The sequence below is a fragment of the Penicillium soppii genome (genome assembly GCF_028829465.1).
Source record: "Penicillium soppii strain IBT 18220 chromosome Unknown utg000006l, whole genome shotgun sequence".
Classification (NCBI taxonomy): Eukaryota; Fungi; Ascomycota; class Eurotiomycetes; order Eurotiales; family Aspergillaceae; genus Penicillium; species Penicillium soppii.
In genome coordinates, this window is record NW_026643236.1 from 4,473,447 (window position 1) to 4,493,305 (window position 19,859).

General features: G+C 48.8%; 10 protein-coding genes across 10 annotated transcripts; 4 read left to right on the forward strand and 6 right to left on the reverse strand.

Annotated features, from left to right (window-relative positions):
* Nucleotides 1–731: 731 nt before the first annotated feature.
* Nucleotides 732–1,325, forward strand: N7529_009071 (uncharacterized protein; the record flags this gene model as incomplete). Its single annotated transcript, XM_057244598.1, has 1 exon — nucleotides 732–1,325. The coding sequence occupies one exon, from the start codon at nucleotides 732–734 to the stop codon at nucleotides 1,323–1,325; it is 594 nt and encodes a 197-aa protein (XP_057096136.1).
* A 1,060-nt stretch (nucleotides 1,326–2,385) lies between these two features.
* On the reverse strand, nucleotides 2,386–3,639 carry N7529_009072 (aldose epimerase family protein; the record flags this gene model as incomplete). The annotated part of the gene is made up of 1 exon (XM_057244599.1): nucleotides 2,386–3,639. The coding sequence occupies one exon, from the start codon at nucleotides 3,637–3,639 to the stop codon at nucleotides 2,386–2,388; it is 1,254 nt and encodes a 417-aa protein (XP_057096137.1).
* Nucleotides 3,640–4,404: 765 nt separating this feature from the next.
* N7529_009073 (uncharacterized protein) lies at nucleotides 4,405–6,761 on the reverse strand (the record flags this gene model as incomplete). The annotated part of the gene is made up of 5 exons (XM_057244600.1): nucleotides 4,405–4,564; nucleotides 4,622–4,931; nucleotides 5,018–5,093; nucleotides 5,157–5,916; nucleotides 5,971–6,761. 5 exons carry the CDS (start codon nucleotides 6,759–6,761, stop codon nucleotides 4,405–4,407), a joined length of 2,097 nt encoding a protein of 698 aa, XP_057096138.1.
* Nucleotides 6,762–7,104: 343 nt separating this feature from the next.
* Nucleotides 7,105–8,912, forward strand: N7529_009074 (AMP-dependent synthetase/ligase; the record flags this gene model as incomplete). Its single annotated transcript, XM_057244601.1, has 3 exons — nucleotides 7,105–7,444; nucleotides 7,492–8,350; nucleotides 8,411–8,912. The coding sequence occupies 3 exons, from the start codon at nucleotides 7,105–7,107 to the stop codon at nucleotides 8,910–8,912; spliced, it is 1,701 nt and encodes a 566-aa protein (XP_057096139.1).
* A 115-nt stretch (nucleotides 8,913–9,027) lies between these two features.
* Nucleotides 9,028–9,931, reverse strand: N7529_009075 (enoyl-CoA hydratase/isomerase family protein; the record flags this gene model as incomplete). Its single annotated transcript, XM_057244602.1, has 4 exons — nucleotides 9,028–9,139; nucleotides 9,193–9,545; nucleotides 9,608–9,667; nucleotides 9,725–9,931. 4 exons carry the CDS (start codon nucleotides 9,929–9,931, stop codon nucleotides 9,028–9,030), a joined length of 732 nt encoding a protein of 243 aa, XP_057096140.1.
* Nucleotides 9,932–10,465: 534 nt separating this feature from the next.
* On the reverse strand, nucleotides 10,466–11,752 carry N7529_009076 (Tm-1-like ATP-binding domain-containing protein; the record flags this gene model as incomplete). Its single annotated transcript, XM_057244603.1, has 1 exon — nucleotides 10,466–11,752. The coding sequence occupies one exon, from the start codon at nucleotides 11,750–11,752 to the stop codon at nucleotides 10,466–10,468; it is 1,287 nt and encodes a 428-aa protein (XP_057096141.1).
* A 233-nt stretch (nucleotides 11,753–11,985) lies between these two features.
* On the forward strand, nucleotides 11,986–14,238 carry N7529_009077 (Zn(II)2Cys6 transcription factor; the record flags this gene model as incomplete). Its single annotated transcript, XM_057244604.1, has 3 exons — nucleotides 11,986–12,684; nucleotides 12,728–13,908; nucleotides 13,968–14,238. 3 exons carry the CDS (start codon nucleotides 11,986–11,988, stop codon nucleotides 14,236–14,238), a joined length of 2,151 nt encoding a protein of 716 aa, XP_057096142.1.
* A 475-nt stretch (nucleotides 14,239–14,713) lies between these two features.
* On the forward strand, nucleotides 14,714–15,600 carry N7529_009078 (TIM-barrel enzyme family protein; the record flags this gene model as incomplete). Its single annotated transcript, XM_057244605.1, has 2 exons — nucleotides 14,714–14,801; nucleotides 14,849–15,600. 2 exons carry the CDS (start codon nucleotides 14,714–14,716, stop codon nucleotides 15,598–15,600), a joined length of 840 nt encoding a protein of 279 aa, XP_057096143.1.
* A 571-nt stretch (nucleotides 15,601–16,171) lies between these two features.
* N7529_009079 (glycosyltransferase domain-containing protein) lies at nucleotides 16,172–18,055 on the reverse strand (the record flags this gene model as incomplete). Its single annotated transcript, XM_057244606.1, has 1 exon — nucleotides 16,172–18,055. One exon carries the CDS (start codon nucleotides 18,053–18,055, stop codon nucleotides 16,172–16,174), a length of 1,884 nt encoding a protein of 627 aa, XP_057096144.1.
* A 364-nt stretch (nucleotides 18,056–18,419) lies between these two features.
* Nucleotides 18,420–19,448, reverse strand: N7529_009080 (uncharacterized protein; the record flags this gene model as incomplete). Its single annotated transcript, XM_057244607.1, has 1 exon — nucleotides 18,420–19,448. One exon carries the CDS (start codon nucleotides 19,446–19,448, stop codon nucleotides 18,420–18,422), a length of 1,029 nt encoding a protein of 342 aa, XP_057096145.1.
* Between the last annotated feature and the right edge of the window lie 411 nt (nucleotides 19,449–19,859).

Below are 19,859 nucleotides of genomic sequence, written 5' to 3' on the forward strand. Positions count from 1 at the left end.
GGCAGGAGGGTGAAGTGGATTTGGATTTATGGAGAGCTCCCTCCCTGTCGGTGGGAAATGTATGTACTTGAATTCCGGAAATGACCGAGGTTACAGGTAGAGCGCAACAAAAAACTTGCCCAACAGTGTGATGAGGAAGACGGAGAGCCAAACAAAAAAGTTACATGGACAATACTCTTTGCATGGTTCTCTTGCCTGTCCTGTTGGGCATATTTGCCATGTTAGCTGGCTCTCTTTTTTCTCCTCTCAACCATCCTCAGTATCAATATCTACATTGATTTCCTCCGTGCTCTCGTACGTAGTGCTTTGGCTTTTAGGCCAAAGAAATACAACTCTTCCACTTGTTCACAAGTGACCCAGTGTACAGTGCGAAGTGCGGAATATTCAGAGTGGGCCGACAGTAATGAGCGCAAGTTTACATCATCGTGGAGTCACCGGTACATAAGTCCAACAAGATTGGAATTCGCAATTTTTCCTTTGCATATTTTACCCAACAACTTGTGAAGAAATTAAAGTTCTATATCATGGCGATCCATTTTGTCTATAATGAACTAGAAAACTTTTTGAATATCTTTAATAACCAAAAGCCTTGCGCCGAGCAGGCCGGATTCGATTTATTAGTATTTTCAAAAGTCGAGCATGACTTCCTACGTCATCACGAAGCTATAATAGAGCGAGAAAAGATTCGAATATTTGAGTATGCGCTAGATAAACAACAACTCATCCTCAAGATGCCAATCCGTGCTCTCTTTGCTGCCCAGGGAGTGATCTTTAGATATTTGACACAGCAAATGACAAAGGTCGGAATGAACGATGACGACTGGATGCTTCTTAACGGAGGCGATTTTAAACTTGAAAACGGGTGCACTGTCGAGCCCGACCTGGCACTCTATTCAATGGTAGGTGAAAAAAGGCTGCCATTATTTCCGCATATCGTCTTTGAGATTGGAATTTCGCAATCAGTCGAAGATTTAAGAAGCCGTGGAGACGATTATATCCGGTATTCTAAAGGGGAGATCAATGCAGTAATTTGTTTACATGCGCCACAAAACCAAAGTCACATCAGCTGGGTAGTGTATAAGGCGTTCAGACGACCTGATCAGGACCAGGCTTTTGAGTCGGTGATTTGGGGTCGTGGTTTAATCAAGTTCGATAAAGAAAATCACAGTGGGCAGTACGGTCTACCCGCCAATATTACCACCACGGGGCCAATGATCATTCCTATCGGAAAGGGTCATCCAGGCACCCCAGATGAACTCGTGTTGATTGAAGAAGGCCTCGTCAAAATCACTGAAAATTTTATTTTGAGGCGCTGGCAGGGGTAACTTAAGTAACTTAAGATTGGACCCTCTCTTCAAGCTTCCTTTGGATATGTGTAGAATAGTGGATAAGAAGAATGATGATGAAGAAAATGGTATTATGGGATCTCCGAGAAGAAAAGCTCTCTATCTATAGCTATGGAAGCGTGACAAACATTCATAAGCCAACCATGTGAATGCACAAAGCAAACATTGCCATATCCATCAAAGCATTTGATCGTCATGGGCACAATATGCACACTATGGACAGACTTAGGTTGCCCGACGACAGCGTGGGGGATCCAGCGATCGACCCAGAGCAAGCTTGCCCACCTCCTTCCGAGGAAGCGAGATGAGAAGTTAGGGCAGAGGTAAGTGACGGGACCAACGCTCCACTAGCTGGGTAGCCGGGCCCTCGCGGAGGAGTCTTGTGCCGGAGTGAGCCTATCTAATGAGGATTGATCTGACTTGATGGGAATCGATAAGAGTGGATGGCAATCAATCAGACTTGACGAGACTTGATAAACTTTATCATAGGGTGATGATGCATCTCATGAGAAGTATCATGACCTTGAACGTGTAGAGATATAGAAAAAATAATTCATTTATTCTTTTTTCTTGTCTTGGTTGTGCTTTTCTTTTGAAGAGGTAGTGAAGATAATGATATTCGAAATGAACAATGATCCTTTAGACTTGTCACCAAAAGGCTAGGATGATAAGACAGAATATGATAAAGGAACGAAGATGAACCCAATTAGCCGTGGACAAATATAGCTAAGTGGGGAATTGAAGTCATTTAGGAAAGGAAAGTAGTACACCTGCGGACCTGTTGGAAATCTACAAACATACAGACAAGATATGTACGTGCATGTTAAGAACAGCTCTCACGTGCTTTACAAAGGTCTCAGTTGCTTGGAATCAAGAAAAAAATCGTGGGCTTGTCACAATTAAATAGTGGAACCAGGTTAAGCTTGCTCAGAAACATGTATTTATAAAAGAAAAGTTTCAAATGATATGTGCGTGCCAAGTTCCACGCAGAGATTTGATTAATTGCAATGCAAAGAGAGCATTGTAAGGATTATGGTATCTAAAGATTGCCGAACTGATATGTGGCGATATTGACAGCAGGGCCATCATCGGGGCCAAAGACCTGATAATCACGACGGCCCCATTCGGGATTATTGATGCCATCAATCCAGTCCTCGGTCTCAATGACAAAGCAACCGTACTTGTTGACGTGGGTAGCACCGGCGTCACCGCCGTTCGCCTTGTTGCGCTTGGCCTGCGACTCCTTGGTCGCGATGCTGCCGTTCTGTCCATTGCAAGTGTAGATCTGGAGGGCGGCCTGGTTGGTTGCGACCTCGAGGGTGATGCCCGTGGTGCTGGATGATGCACGGAGGGCGGTGGTCATTGAGTCGGCGGAATTAGTAGATGGGCGATCAACGAGGAAGCAGGTGTCGTAACCAGTGCAGCCGCCGCCGCACAGGCCGGTGGTCTTCTTAATGTCTTCGCCGATGAGCTTGGGACTGGTGAAGTCCAAAGCGCCCGAGAAGGTGTTATCGACGTCCAAGATGGTGCCATTTGGAATGAGAATGCTGTCGCCTCCAATGTATCTTTGGGAGAGGGGCAGCTGCAGGGTTGTATCGTTGAGCACAGTGGATTCCTTAAACGCGTTCAAGTTCCAGTAGATGTGATTAGCCATCATGATTGGGGTTTTCTCCGTGAGAGAGAGCGCCACGATCTTGGAAGTCAATTGGGGAAGGCCCTTGGGGTTCCCAGGGCTCTTCTTGGTAGACACACTGAAAGTAGCATGGGTGACAACATCGCCGGGGAAGTCCTCAAAGGCTTGGTCAAGCAAGCTGAAAGTGATAGCGGAGTCGCTATGCGCAGTCACAGTCCAGTTGCGCATATCATAGCCGATGAAGCCACCGTGGAGAGTGTCCTTACCACCGTTCTCATTCTCAGGAACGTGGTAGGTGTTCCCATCAACGGTGAAAGTGCCGTTCTTAATGCGATTGGCATAGCGACCGACAACCGCACCGAAGAAAGTGCGATTGGTTTCACTGTCATGCAGGTACTCTTTTGGGTCATCATATCCGACGACCACATCTTGCACCTTGCCGTCGCGATCTGGGACTAGCAAGGAGGTGAGACGCGCACCATACGGAATCAGCTTGGCGGTGATATTTTCCGCCTTGATGGTGTAAGTTTTGAAGTGGTCAGTATCTGAGCTAGCCGACGACGAAGGAGCTGCAGCCTGCGAGGAAGAAGCCGATGGCGCAGCGGATGTCAGAACAGGCAGTCCATAAAGGGCAGCGGTGACGTAAGACTTGAGATGCATTTTGATTCCCAGAAGAGTGGTAACTGAGAGAAACAAAAAGGAGAAGATGAGAAGGAGACGAAGCGTGATCCGGGCCGGGCAAACAAAAGATCGGACCCAACCGAGGGGTGCAGGCATTTTATAAGCTCCTATAAACACATTCCCCAAATTACGCTAACCTACCTCCGCATGGCTTGACGCTAGGGGGATACGGAAGCCGGGGTAAAGCTCTGTGAAAATTTATCCGCGGTGATCAAAATGCAGGTCAGCCATTGGATGCAGCGAGGCTGTGTTGGACAAAGCGGAGGCTGGAAAGTGGAAATAGTGAGGGGAAACATCCGAGCCCCTGTCCCGGAGGCTTTGCGGGATGCAACTCGAAGGGGTGGATCCAGTCAAGTCCAGTCAAGCTCAAAGAGGCGTTTGCCACTGACGGCACGGAATAACCCTGTTGTAATTCAATGGCAAAACTCCGGTGGAGTAAGATTCCTTTGTCGGCTCTTCGCCGAAGTAAGCGAGCGAGCGAGCGAAACAATTGAACGATAGAAATTGTGAGATCTGGATGTGTCATGTGCTGTTTCCAATTTGGGAATAGTATCCTATGCACTGAGAACGCTCTTTCTGGCTTTCTCTCTCCTTCCTTCTCTCCCTGTCCACACATGATTACATGTGTATTCAGGATATCATCTGCAAGGTCAATATTCATGGGTATTCACGGATTCATTACTACGTGAATTACAGCGACAAAACAGAACCCATCGCATTGCTGGAGGAACTTGCAAGACGCATCTACAACTTAGACCAAAGACCTGACCCATTGTCCCCTGTCCCCTTAACTATCTCATCCTCCCAATAATTTGGATTGAATGTTATCTCATTTAACGGGTTCAGTCGATGCGCCCGATTGAACAGATCTTCATATACGTGGCCGTCATACCGACCCAGCGCACTATAATAAATTGCAGCCAGTCAGTTTGTGTCGCTCATGATGTTTCCTGCCACCTACCTATCCAATAAATAATCCGGAATCATCCATGAATCTACTAACTTCACGGCGTGTGGACGAATATGTGACATGAGTTCTTGAACCCGGCTTGGGAGGACATCGAGATCCGCTTGGGACACGGCATGGCACCGGAAAACTTCAATCTTCTTGTCAATGGTGAAGTTTTCAAAGGGGAGGATTACCAGCTTACACTCATAGCCTTCGTTTTCCATGGTGTTCAATGCAAACAGGCGGTACAAGTCCCACATAATAGCCTTGGTGGCGACTGGAAGGGTCTTGTCAAGGGATAGAGCCTGGAAAAAGGTCGCGACTATGATCGATTGAGATTGTGCTGCCAGTTTATCGCGGGTTAGTATAGGTATCACCCTGTATCGTTTTGGGATGGCTTGCCTCGACTCAATTTATGGAGCTGGACGAGAAGGCTGTTCCAGCTTCTCTTCTTGACAACTCTTTCCTCATATGCATTGTATGCCTTTCAACTGTCAGCCCAGATCGATCTATTTTGATGTGTCAAGATATATATTTTGCCCCATACCAAAGCAGTGGCTCGAAGCTCAAAGCTCCTAACAATATTCCGATCATCGTTCAAAATGTCATATCCTTCCGTGCCTGATTGGGAATTGTTCTTTCCGCGAATAAATTCCGTGAACAGCGCATCGGTTTTATCTTTAGCCACAGTATCGGGTGATTCCGCTGCAGCAGTCATTTTCTTGATCAAATACGCTGCAACCTGCTGCGTGATCATCCAATTGTCACCCTCCACAGTCGGCTTAGAAAGATAGTCACAGTTTAGTTGGATCAAACCACTGCCACCACCGAATCCGTGTCCACCCATCGCGCGTCGACACGTTTCAATGCCATCCGCAGCAAGCATGGTGCACAGACTCTTAAGACCAGAGGACATGCTGTGCATATGGGCCAAAGAATTGAAGTCTCCTTTTTCGACATCTCGCCGTGTACGCTCATACACTGTCCGCATGGCAAGACCCGTGTAGTGCAGTGCAAATGTCGCTGCAAGGAGAGGCAGGATCCTGATTTGCACAGTCGGATAATCAAGCACGGACATCTCAGGTCCTTTCTTGTCGCCGTCTCGGTCCTGGAATTGTCGTCTCACTGCAGTGTAGCGTACTGCCACAGTGACTGCTCGCGCGAGAACAAGTCTCGCATGGTGCACGATGTTTGCTCGCACGTAGGTTAGAGAGCCATAAACCAATGCTGGCTGTTCTGGCTTTCTGTAAGCTCCTGTATCGGGGTCCACGCTAGCGTATCTGGATAGCATAGCAGAATATGGGATTCTGGCCGTCATTTTAGCAAATTTAAGCCCCGGGATGGAAATACAATTATCATACCTGAAATGATCAAACAGCATGTATCCATTGTCCATGGTAATATATCCATACTTTGGCCCAATATCTCCTACAATGACACCATCTAAAGGCTGGTGCGTCTCCATATCCCGAACTTGCACAATAAATGGATGGGGACCATGTGAAACAAGCTGGTCTGTTGACCCGTTCTTCGGAAGCATCAATTGCGCAACAACAATAGCATGATTGGCAATGCGGCCTAGACTGCCATTCCACCATTTACTCGCCGTGAGAGTCGGGCTGTGTAAGATGAAATCCCGAGTCCGACTGTCCCATTGTGCCTCAAGCTCCAGGCCGCGGACATTACTACCATGTCCCAGCTCAGTCTGTGCATAAGCCCCAATTATCTTCCAAGACTCGATCAGAGGCAGCCAGTATGCGCGTTGCTGTTCGCTTGCTTGTTCGCGGATGGTAGTAATGAACATTTCCATGTGTAGAAAATACGGCGACACATCGTCAACCAGGTACTCTGCCATTTTGGAGTCATCGTTGCTCCATTTATGCTTGTCAGCCAACCGGCGCAAAAGCTTTGCTCTGGCAAGTCCCAGTTTGAAGCGCTCTACTCGGGATAGGTTCTGCTGCTTGGTTTTGGAGAGAAGTGGTTCCTGTTGTACGATTGACAAAATGCGGGCTTGTCGCTCTAGAAAGTCATTGCTTCCCAGTAGATGCTGTCCCAGTTCAGTAGTTGAGACATCTGATTTGCCACGCTCTCGTGCTAACGTAGTTGGCCCATCAGGCTGGCTTGGGCGAAGATTGTCGGTGAAATCAGGCATTGTCAAAACGGCGCGAACTGGTCGGAATTGAGACTCTACATCCCGTTTATGGGCTCATAATAATGACCATCATAAAAGAACCCCCTCATTAATTAACCTAGGCTCATTTTCACACTCTTTAAATCACCGAGTGCCGAATTTCGGCAGAAGATCATCCCCGCGGGGTAAACAGAGATCGTGGGGGGATGTAGCCGAACAAACAGGGCATAGCAATGGATCATTGGCTCATTAAATAGGTGTAAGATTTCCGATACCTGTGAGGGACTGTATACAGACGAATGGAATGACTAGAATAAGATGGTCAGATTGCCCACCCAGAAATAACAAGTAGCTACGTTCTACAATGACAATCGGAGACCGCATCAAGTTCATACCAGCTCACGCCGGAGATAATGTTCTACCAAATCTGCCATTCTTTCATCGACTTTTGCGATATGCACAACGCAATCCTTCACCCATCGCGATTCGAGACTTGAACACCGGCTTTGAAAAAACTTATCAACACCTTCTTTCGGATGTCTTGTCTTTTCGCAAGGTGTTGGGAAACTCGCTGAGTGATGAAGCTCGACAGAACCTTGCTGCTGACAAGGAAGTATATATCGGATTACTTGCCCCAGGAGGGTATGAATATACCGTCGGGTTCATTGCCATCCTTGCAATCGGCGCGGCAGTGGTTCCTATGGGTGAGCATCAATCCCGAAGGGCAGATGCGCATTACTGACAACTGCAGCTGCCACAATTCCAGCAGAGGAAGCGTCATATTTTCTATCAAAAGCAAAATGTGTGGCTTTGGTAGCAAGCACTACAAGCGAACAAACAGCGCAGTCAGTGATACGCTTTATGAGCGATAGTAGGGCAGTGCATATCCCCTGCATATCTCCAATTGCATCGTATCTTCGGCCCACGCTTCTCCCGGCAGGCGAAGCGACTATCTCATCTGACTTGGTCCCGGATATGAATGGAGCTGCGTTGGTCATCTTTACTTCCGGCACGACAGGTCCTCCCAAGGGTGCTGTCCAGCGCCGCAGTTATATAGCCGGTAGTGGGGAAGCCGATGCCGAGCATTACAAGATCACGGATAAAGATACTGTACTCCACGTTCTTCCAGTACACCACGCCTCCGGTGTAGGATTGACTTTTCTCCCGTTTCTCACAGCTGGCGCGTGTATTGAGTTCCGAAGCGGAAGCTTCGACTCGGCTTGGACATGGGAGCGTTGGCGACAGGGAGGCTTAACATTTTTCTCTGCTGTCCCAACCATATACATGCGGATGATGCGGTACTTTGAAGAGAATATTGCTCATCAGACGCCTGAAGTCCGAGAAGAATATGTTGCTGGAGCGCGCGAGATTAGGGCCATGTTGTGCGGTACTTCAGCACTGCCGGGACCTGTCCAACAGTTTTGGCATGAAATCAGAAGCAAACCGATCCTGACTCGATACGGAGCCACTGAGTTTGGTGCGGTTATCAAAACTGATCTTGACTCTGATGGATCCCCACAAAATAGTGTTGGGCGTGTTGCTGAGGCGGTTTCACTTAAGCTCGCGGAGGATGGCCAGCTTTTGGTGAAGTGTCCTTATATGTTCTCCAAGTAAGTCTGGTCTCTTTATAGGACTACATGGTAGCTTCACTGACATGTATTCACTGCCAGGTATCTTTTCGACGAGAAAGCCACTGCGGATGCACATGACTCCGAAGGTTATTTCAAGTCGGGCGATATTGCTCGTCGGGATGGGAAGTATTACTTCATTCTCGGTCGTGCATCTATCGATATTATCAAGTCGGGTGGATACAAAATTTCAGCTTTGGATATCGAGCGAGAGATCTTGGGCTTAGACTATGTCTCGGAGGTGATGGTTGTTGGAGTTGAAGATGAGGAGTTTGGACAAAGAGTCGCTGCTACTGTCAGCCTCAAGCGAGATCAAAAGGCGAGACTTGAGAATCTCACAATTTCTAAGCTAAGACGAGACCTGCGGAGCAAGATAGATGGGTACAAAATGCCGACTATCCTTCGTGTGATACAGGGTGAGCTACCCAAATCGGGAACTGGCAAAGTACAAAAGAAAATATTGGGGCCGCAATTCTTTCCACCCAACTACCGAGAGCTGCCTGAAGTTCAAGTATGGAACAAGCGGAAGCAGGCGAGGCTGTAGGGTTTTCAGAACATATATAATTGTCGAAACAAGTTACAGAATTGAATTTTGAAGTTCCAGTATATCCTTCATCTGAGAATAATGGCTCCTTGTCATTCTTTCATAGACATTGCTCTCAAATCTTGGCCTTAGCCGGCGCCGAAGTCATGCGGCTGTGGACATAACTGATTCGCTGAAACTTCTTGATAGCATCCCCCCAAAGCTCTTGTCGAAGCAAAGCGTAAACCCTACAGCACCGTTAGCGTTACTTCGTGTATCTCGATTTGCACATTTTACCCACCCCATCTTCGCCTTGGGAGCCCACTTCTGTCCCATTTCTAAAGCAACATTCAGCATATCCTCCGGTTCCGCTACAGCATCCACAATCCCATCCTCCAATGCTTCCTGTGCTGTCCACTTGTGTGCTTCCAGAAGCATTTTGCGCGCAACCTGTGGCCGCAGCTTGAGGCGAGGCAAAGCTCCGATTCCATCGAAGTGCAACCCCAGATTCACTGGTGGCATGGAGATGAAGCCACGGCGCGAGTTCATTACTCGGTAGTCATGGGCCAAGGCGAGTGGGCATGCACCGCCAAAAGTGTGGCCGGTTAGTAGGGCGATTGTTGGGAATGGGAAGTCGAGAATTGTATGGATGAGCTGTTTCACTTGTCAGAAGCGTTTTTGTGACTATGATAAAACAGTATTTGGGGTATACGGACAGGATAAAATCCATCTGTGTTGGCAAATGGATTGGAGTCTGCCTCATCTAGCTCGAGTCCCTAGAATAGTTTGTCAGTGTTTGTCTATCTCGCTGTGCGAGGTTGGGTTGAACGCACTGTGCACCAGAACTTTGCATCACTGCCCCTTGTGATGACTGCTCCCTCAGAGTCGGAGCCCAGAATTTTCTCTATAGTTCGATATGCCCTGATCATCTCCTGACAGTACCATGAATTCAGCCGGTTCTCCGGTGGCTTCTGCATGGTAAGAACGAATACATTGCCGCGCCTCTCGATGGACAGATTGCGAAATTTGGGGATTTCCATGTCAATTTTTATTGCAGCCAGAATTACTGCTTTGTTTTCTACCCATTTAATCGAGGTTCTCTAGTCTCTTTGTTTGAATTTGTGATATTGATTCCCCGCAATTTCGATTCAGATCTCCGCGTTTGATTGCCGAGAGTGACCGAGTGCCGAAATCATGAGCTCTTGAAATGGATAAATGAGATTTTCTCGGGCAAGATATGGATGAATAGGCAGAGATAGTGGTTCTTCTTGGATTTTACCACCTCCCTCTTATCCCAGCTCCACCAAACGGGTTTGCTTTATCAAGCAATGTTGCGACCAAAGGGATCGACAGCTCTTAGTTGTAAGAACGTGATCACTTAATGATATATACAACTAAACTCGCTTTAATTAAGAATCACCCTTTTAAAGCAGAGTCTGAACAGCATAAAAACAGAGGTAATCTCTTTGAAATCTAGCAGTAGCACATAGGTATAGTATCTCGAAATAGTTAACTCAGACGATCGAGATCATCTCAGAACATATTGGTCCTTTACCTATTTAATGGCAAACCATCTACTGTTTCATCAAAGGTATCAAAGCCATTAGGCGGTCCGCAATGTCAATGGCAAACCCACTGTCGTTGATATCACGATCATCCGATACCACACGCGTCTTACTTTCTTTCAGCCCAAGCTGCACAGTATTCGCAAGGATCGCATCAGCTTGTTGATCCTCAAATTCTGACCCCGAGGTTGCCAAAAGACTGACTCCACCACGAGGAAGCCAAACCTCCACTTTCGCTGGATCCCGGGAAAACTGGCACACTTTCTGGACGATGAATTCTCCAACTTTTTGACACTCATCGGAGGACGTTCTCATCAGGGTTACAGTGGGGTTGTGAACTAGAAGCTTGCGCTTCTGGTACTGAAGTGGTACAGTATCCATTGGACCAAAGTTGACCATGTCTGTGGCTCCAACAGAAATGATAGTCGGAATGCCCTTCTTCAGCATCATTTCGAGCCGATCAGTGTCGCAACTCATGGTACCGCCTGCGACCAGATCACATATCTCGGTGGTCGTGATATCCAGTATTGCGTCTAGGCGGTCTTCCTCAACCAAACGCTCCATTGCTTTGCCGCCATGGCCAGTTGCATGAAACACGTACACCTCCACGGGATATTGCGTTTCTAAGTGGTTTCGTATGCAATCGACGCACGCGGTAGTCACGCCAAACATGGTGATTCCAACCCGTGTCTTGCGCCCAGATGATTTTTGAAGGGCACCCGATGCCTTTTGGTCCTCGAGGCGGTGCTCATACGCCGAAGCCATACCAAAGATAGCGCCAGCAGCATTGTCAAGTATATCCCGCAAGAGTTGATTGGTTCCAGCAATATCGACAACAGAGTACATCAAGGTAATGTCGCATTCTCCAACGATTGGTCCTGTGTTTCCGGATGCAACTGTGCTGGCGATCAACTTGGGCAACCCGATTGGTGCTGCTGCCCTCATCACCGCGGAGATCAGACTCGTGCCACCACTGCCACCTGTGCCTATTATACCGTGGATGTCATTTGTTTTTAACAGATCTCTCACGCAGCTTTCGACACAAGCGATCAAAAATTCGATTGCTTCGCCTCGTGATAATTTCGAAATTTCTGTGTTGTCGCCTGCATATTTGGTCATCAAATCGGTATGGGTGATTGCGATGGCATCGTCAGCGATCGGTTGACGACCGCAATCAATGAGTGTGATTTGAAGTGGATGAGAGAAGCGAGAAGCAGTCTTCTTCAACTGGTTGTATAGATATAATACTTCTTCATGCTTGGTATCAAGCGTTCCCAGAAGAATAATGTGTGGCATAGTTGGACGATATCAAGGGGTGAATTTGAAGGAAGAATTTGAAGTGTCCTATCAAAGTATAATAAGTGACAGAATTAACTGGCAGTGATGTGATATCATCAAGATCCTCTCACCATTCAAAAGTCCAAAACAAATGGCGGGGGTGTTCACATGAAATCCGCCATCTCCGCTCCGCGACATCTTAACTCCGCCATCTTCCACGCGCAACTCTCGCCTATCTCCATCCTAACACAATGAGCTCAACTACTAATGTCGGGCCGTCTCCTAGCCGATCACGTCGCCGTATCCCGGCTTCATGTGAGGCGTGCCGCGTTCGCAAGATCCGCTGTTCCCGCGATGCGCCACCTTGCAGTACTTGCGTGCGGCGTGGTATTCCCGCCGAGCGCTGCGTCTATAGTTCTGATAGACCGTCACATCAACCACAGCCTTCCGTCAATAAACGACCTCGGATTCAAGATGATGCGTCTTCTAGGGCTGTGAGGGACACTTCTCGGCTTTTTGAACCCCAGCCCGATCGCCTGACAATAAACGACACCAATATTCACCTTCTATCTCGCATTGAACATCTCGAACGACTATTGCGCGCAGACCATGGGATAGACAGAACACGATCATCCCCCCGGGCACCCGAACCCACTCAATCTCTGGAAGATTCAGAGAGACAATTACCAGCCTTTGCGACAGGCACGCTCATCCCATCGGCCTCTGGACATGTGCGATTTCTTCCATTTTCTTCCAGCTGGCGCTTGGTGCACCGAGAATCTCAGGGTGTTCCATTTCCTGATCGAGAAAGTGCTGTTACGGATACCCCAAGTGGGCCATTTCCATTTGGCGAGCACGAGACTGAAAACCGAGCCAATTTATTGGCAAAACTTCCCCCAATTGAGTACTGTGACAAGTTGAAAAATCTTTACTTTCAATCGTTAGCGCCAGTGAGTTTCCTACCTCTGTATGGAAGTCTTAAAATACTGACAGAAGAAAACCAAGATTTACCCTGTCTTACATAGCACTTCATTTCACGAGCAGTACGATCGGTTCTCTCGGGATCCAGATCAGGCACCCTTGGAATGGCTTGCTTTACTGTTTACCATTTTAGGGACTGCTGTGCTTGCACTAGGCCATAATAGTCGTCTTCTTGAGACTTTGAGTCGCAAAACTACCCCCTGGGACCGAGTTACCGATCTATCTGGACGGTATTACACCGCTGCGATGAAATGCCTTGAGGCAGATCACTATCTCTGGCGGCACAATATAACAACACTGCAAACGCTTCTCATCCTCATTTATGGTATCCAGCATAGCCTTGGACATTCCTGGACTCTTCTGGGGCTGGCGTATCATCTGGCAATCTCGGTTGGTTGTCATGTTGATCCGGCTGCGTTTGATTTGGACATTGTTGTTGCCGAAGAGCGGCGTCGCTGCTGGCTAGCCCTTATCACGCTGCTCTGTAATCAAAACACATCGATGACAGGATTCGATATGAACCAGACTGTATCTTCGTCGCGCGTTCGGCCCCCCGCGGGGGTTTGGGATGAAGACATCGTTCATGGACGACAGCAACCAATAGAGAACTCTGCGAAGATGACGCCTGTCTCATATCTAATTTGGAAATTCCGTCTCTTTCGCGTATCATCCGAAATATGTGATCCCGTACTTCTAGCACGGCCAGATGACCTGGCCATTCGGCGCCGACTAGATGCGGTCATACGTACTGAGCTCGATCCACTGGAGCAGAAGTATGCTGCACTGGTGGGAACCGATCCATCAGTTGTTCATTTCAATTTGCTACTTAGCCTGGCGCATCACCTGGTTTTGTTGCTGCATAGTGGTATTCTGAATGACGCAACCTCTGGTTTGACCCAGCATGAATGGTCAAAAAGATGCTGCACCGAGAGCGCGCAGCGAGTGTTGGAACTCCATGCCGATTTCCAACAATTACCCCACTTTGCGCCCTTTCACTGGTATATCCGTGGCCGAGGCGCGTTCTACGCTTTTCACGCCGCCTTTGTCCTGTTCCTTATTGTCTCCCTTGAGCCCGAAAATACCTGCCCTTTGAAAGTAGTTCGACTGCTTCACGAATGCCATGCTCGACTCGAAGCCTCACAGACACAAAGCCGGTTATGTGCCCGAACGGCAACGATGCTCCGCCACATGCTGTAAGTTCAATTCCTTCTCTTGTCGGCCCCATTAGATCTGATAAGGCTACCAGATCTAGCCGAGTGATGAGCGCTGCTAGCGCAATGCCAGTTGAGACTGGACAATCAGCTCCGGTTTCCGAATACGCCAGCTCCATCTTCCCAGATTACCACAGTGCCAATATCGATCAACCATTGGTTGATAGTAACAGCGTGGGCTCTTATATCCAGGAACCTATCGACTTTTCGAGTCTTGTTCGCCACATAGAGCCGCAACAATGGACAGACCCGCTTAACATGGACTGGGATCAATGGGATGTGATTATGGCATCTTTAGGAACCATCTCTTAAATCTTCATATACATACATTGTACATAAGTTATTTATTGGATCTATCTGAGAGTCATAGTGCGATATTCATGACACAAAATACCAGCCCCATGTCTTTCTATCGCGATATCTGATTCAAAGAGCCAAAGTAGAGTAATAATGGCAGTACTGGAATGTTTGGATTTGTAATAAATAATTCCTCAACAAGCGCTCTGATATCAGACCGTAAATTGCAAGGTGAAAGTGAAGCGCACAGAAACCCCGCGCCTTAACTCCGCGCTCCGCTCCGCCTTTTGCCGCACGACATCATGATCGAGTGCATGAATGACTGCGTTTCGTTGTCTAGTGGATCTGAAGATCCGGTTTTTTTTCAATTCCGACTCGAGAACTCATACTGAAACTTTTATAAGTTCGGCTGACTCCCCTAAAATTTTTCCATCTCGACAAACTTAGCCTTATACATCCTATCCACAAGCCCACCAGCCAAAACTACAACATGGCACCACCAACCGACCGCAAAGAAATCCTGGCCCGCCTACGCGGTCACATCCAAGCCGGAAAGCCCATCGTCGGTGCCGGAGCAGGTAAGTTATCTGCCAAATTCAGCCACAAACCGAGCTCACCAGTCCAGGTATCGGCCTGTCCGCCAAATCCGTAGAAAGCGGAGGCGGCGACTTGATTGTCATCTACAACAGCGGACGGTTCCGCATGGCCGGCTGCGGCAGTCTCGCAGGCCTGATGCCATACAGCAATGCCAACGATGTGGTCGTTGAAATGGCAGCGGAAGTGATTCCCATTGTGAAGGACACACCCGTTGTAGCTGGCGTGTGCGGCACAGACCCTTTCAGACTGATGCCGCGGTTCCTCAAACAGCTCCAGGAGTTAGGCTTTGCGGGTGTGCAGAATTTCCCAACTGTCGGGTTGATTGATGGTGTTTTCCGGGCGAATCTTGAAGAGACGGGGATGGGGTTCGCGAAGGAGGTTGACATGATTCGAGAGGCGGCGCGGCTGGGGCTTTTGACTACGCCCTACGTTTTTAATGTTGAGGATGCGGTTGCTATGACGAATGCTGGGGCTGATATTCTCGTTGCTCATATGGGCTTGACGACTTCCGGTACTATCGGTGCGAAGACTGGGAAGTCGCTTGAGCAGTGTGTCGAAGAGGTCCAGGCTATCAGGGATACGGCTGTGAAGATTAATCCGGAGATTATTGTTCTCTGCCATGGCGGTCCAATTGCTGCGCCAGCTGATGCCAAGTTCATGTTTGAGAGGGTTCGTGGCTTGCATGGCTTCTATGGTGCAAGCTCCATGGAGAGACTTCCTGTCGAGAAGGCAATCGCAAACATTACTGCTGAGTTCAAGGGACTCAGTATACCTCAATAGATGATGAAAATACAATACCACCCTGTTCATAACATCTGTTCTAGTTATACCCATAGCCAGAAAGGAGTTTTGCAGTAGTCGTTGAGTTGAAATTGAGTGGGTATTGCAGATGCAGAAATTGTGCAAGTTGTTCATTCTATTCCAATATACGTAGGTCTCGGCAAAAGACCAGCTTCTTTTGAGGTTGCGTCTAGCTTGGTGGTATCAAACAGTCCAAAAATATCCATATCCAAAAACGCCAGTCGAGTGATATGTGATGCATTGCATCGCTGCAGAATGCAAGCCAATCTCAATCTCAATAATGCACAGCTATCTTTCATGCAAAATAGCAAAATGGGAAAAGTCAGCGCTTTGGCATAATCATACATGCCACTTCTTCTATCCATGAAATTTCCGGCCTTTCATGGTGGGTTTATTCAAGCTGGCCGGGGGAAAGCCTTCAAATCGAGGTCCGAAATAATAGCTTTGGGCCCAATGAGGTGTGGCAACAAGCGGGTAGTGTAGTAGGAGAATCGAACTAGAATCCAAGATTCCTCTTCCCTGGCGATGCAAATCAACGTAACCAAGTTCACTAGAACCACAGGTTGTCCTCCTTTGCATTAGGGTCTTCCTTCCCGGCAATGAGACTGCCATACTGGTTATACACCGGAGCGTCTGGGTCGTCGTTTTCCTTCGCCCAAAGACCAAGGCCATCATCAAAGAGATCTCTTTCCTGGCCATTGCAGACCTCGTGCATGGTGACCCAAATCTCCTTATCAGTCCAGATCCCTCCACGACCCCCACGCACCTCCAGCCAATCCTGCCCGCCCAGAAGCGAGGACTGTGCGGTATCGAACCCGTGTGCGCCGCGCACGTATTTCCGCAGAAGGGCGCGGCCCCAGGGAAAGAACCACATATTCTCCCACCAGGTATTGCGAAGCTTGGCGTCACCGTTTAAATGGGCCAGCACGGGCACAGAGGCGGAGTGCGGGTTTGTCATAAGCGGTACGTTGTGCCAGGAATGCTCGTATGGATTGGGCAGCTTGTCCAGTGTGGCGTTCCATACTGGGCGCAGGGTTGACTCCTTCGCGAACCGGGACTGGTTGAATGGGTTGGGGAGAGCTGCGATGTCCTGCGGCAGCAATAGGCGGTGTTCGCGCGGGACACCGTGTTGCATCTGCAGCATGGACATCTTGGTGATATTGCTGAAATTCACCCACTCGACATCCTTGCGGGACATAATTTGGTTGAAGAAGAGCTGGGACTCGAAGTCGACGCCAATGCCGTACTCATAGCGATGGCCTGTCTCTAGCCGGAGACTAATCCCGGTGATGTTCGAGGCATCGGAAATGCCAACCATCTGGTAGATCCAGTCTTTGAATACGCTGACTGTTCGCCGTCGCTCCAGTTCTCGAATCACCTCCTGTCGCCCGTACATCTCTGTCAGAGCCTTGTAGTCTCCAGCCTTATTCGAGCGCTGTCCAACTTGCCGCAAGACCTCATCATAGATCAAACGCAAATCAGCAGCTTGCCCAATCACCGCTCCCGGGTTCAACCACCGGGGTCGATTAAAGGAGCCATCCGGATAATTGTCTGTCTTCCAGCCATATACATCTGGGGGAAGTGATGATTCGGGAACACTCGCGCAACCAGGGTCGTCCAGCAACCCAGGGAAACATATCTTGCTTGCGCCAAAAACAACCCGCTGGCTGTACTTCTGGATCCTCTCCAACGGGGCGCCAGGCTTTTGCCCTTCGACATTCACAACCCCAAATTTCTTGCGTAGTTTCCGGTTGTTCGCCCGTATGATACTCTGGAACCGCTCCACCAGAACCTGCGGCGGTAACTGGAAATACGTATCCAAGCCATCAACCATCAGCACAAAGTCCCGGTCATGCACGGTCTTGCTGTCTCGGAGGTAATTGCGCGCGCGAGTGATCCGATCCACCATGCGCTCGGCCTCAGTCGCTCCGGGGGAGTCTTCCCCATACCCAATTAATGTCGGCGGCGGGTACCCCAGGATCATGGCGGAGGTGATTGTTCGACAGACACCGCGTGAGCCCTGCGAGGCTGGGATCAGGACGTGGAGGCGCGGGTTCGGCTTGTCCAGATCATGGGGGAGGGTATGGTTGACATTGATATCGGTTCGGGGAGGTAAAATGACCCTGGCATCTTCGGGTCGTTCGGGGAAAGGGTGACGAGAGGGAAATTTGGTCCAGAAGTCAGGGTTGGCTCGCTGGGTTGGATTGTCAGCTCTGTTGACGATCGCGGTATGTACGTGGTGGAGCAAGGAACGATCAGCGCTTACCTTTGAAGAAGAGCGGAGCATAAAAAGAAAGCATAGTAATGCGATCACTGATAGCGCAATTGCCTTGGTTCTTTGTGTACGTGGGCGACGGTGGAAGACCTGCGACAACACCGTCGAAGCTGTTGCCTTGGCATCTTGAAATGGCAGTGGCGCGCCGACCGACGCCATCATGAATTTAATTCTTCAAATATAGAGTTAAGCAATATGGAACATTTTGAAATGAATCAGGAACAAAATAAGTATTTGAGAGGCCACGCGGGAAATACGCAATCGTTAAATAACCGCAGTGGTACAGGTGGAGTGCGGGCTGCCGCTTCCGGGGTCGTTACAGTTACCTCATTAAGATGACAGTCATGATAGTCATGATATTCATACCACTTACCTTTTAATTACGGGTTCCAATGTTTTCTATTGTAGATACCGGTGGATATGAAATCCGTACTGATTAAAAATGTAATACTATATATACAATTGGGCTCTGTCTACAGAGAACCAGCTCATATCTCAAACCCAAATATGTACACCTCGACTCTCACTCCAGGTAAATCTCCTCACGAAGGCGCTGCAAGTTCCGGAAGAGCCCACCGGCTGGTGCACCACTATCGCTATCCCGACGAGCTTCAGGCCTAGACTTGGACGAGGCGCGCTGGTTCTGTTCGGCAGCCTGGTCCAGACTGCGGCGTCGGTCCTCTACAATCTTCGCGAGACTATCCACGAACCGATTGCGAGCTTTCTCCTCCGCCGAGCTGTTCCAGACTGTTGCTAGTACCCGGAGGGCTTCCACGCGACGGTTAGCAGCTTCCAACCCGGCGCTTCCTCCACCTTCGCTGTCTAGTAGGTTTGTCACCTCCGTCCGGAGCTTTTTCATCATTTCTTGGCCCTTTTCTTCACGGTCATGTCCATCTGCTCCGAGATCCGGTCCTGAGACAGAGATGAATGACGAAGAAAAGGAGATCTCGGAGGGAGGGAGGGGCCATTCCATTGCGTCGCCGAAGATCTGTACCACATCCTCGAGTCGAGATCGCACTTGGTTCAGTGTACGGAGGTTTGTTATGTATTCTGGGTCGGTCGGGTTGGCGGGTGGCTTCTCTTCTTCTGTGGTTTCCGTCTCATCCTCGTTTGGCGCATCCTCTAGTTGCTCTGACTTGCGCTCGTCCGGGGATGACTCTGGGACAAACTTGGCTATGTCATCGCGCAAGACCTCGGTCAGAGTCTCCGAAAGGCTAATTGTCTCGCCCCGTAGCACCTCCACTTCATAGGCTAGCCTTCCACCGCTTCGAAGAATTTCATCCGTGAGTTGGGATAATGTGCTCGAGAGGCGGACATTCTGGGCGTTGATCTGGGAGAGGAGAGATTGCACTTGTGCGGAGAGCTCCGTCAAGGATACGGATCCTTGTGTGCGGGAGGCATTAGGTTGTAATGATGCCACAGTCAAAGGTGATAGAGAGTCGTTGAGAAAGTCGGCTGGGTCAAAGTTGGGGTCGGCGAAGTTGGGAGATGCGGGCTGGTTTGAAGATCTAGAGCCCTCTCGACGTGTCGAGCTAGACATTTGTGTTGTCATTATTCTGCTTGTTGATATCTTCAAAATCCCAAGAGAGAGCTGGCCTCCGCGGGGACAAATCGATATCTCCGCGTCCGACCGCCTTCTGTTTTCCCCATATAACGCGTTTCCCTTTTAGGAAGTAGCTCTAACCGCTTTAGGTATGAGATCTATATATTCAAAGTAAACAAAGAGATAAATGATCATTATGCTCTAGGCATGTCCTATATATTTTTCGCACTCTGTGCAATGTTTCAATTAATTCCAGGTTGCACCGAATGGCCTGGCAGTTCAGCTCTTATATCTTGTGGACCAGACGCCTTTTCGTGTGCAACAGTCCGACTACGGTCCTCCAGCTCTTGGAGTTGAGCATTCGACCTAGGGCCTTTCGATAACAGTTTCAACCCACTCCCATTTCCATTTACCATCGCT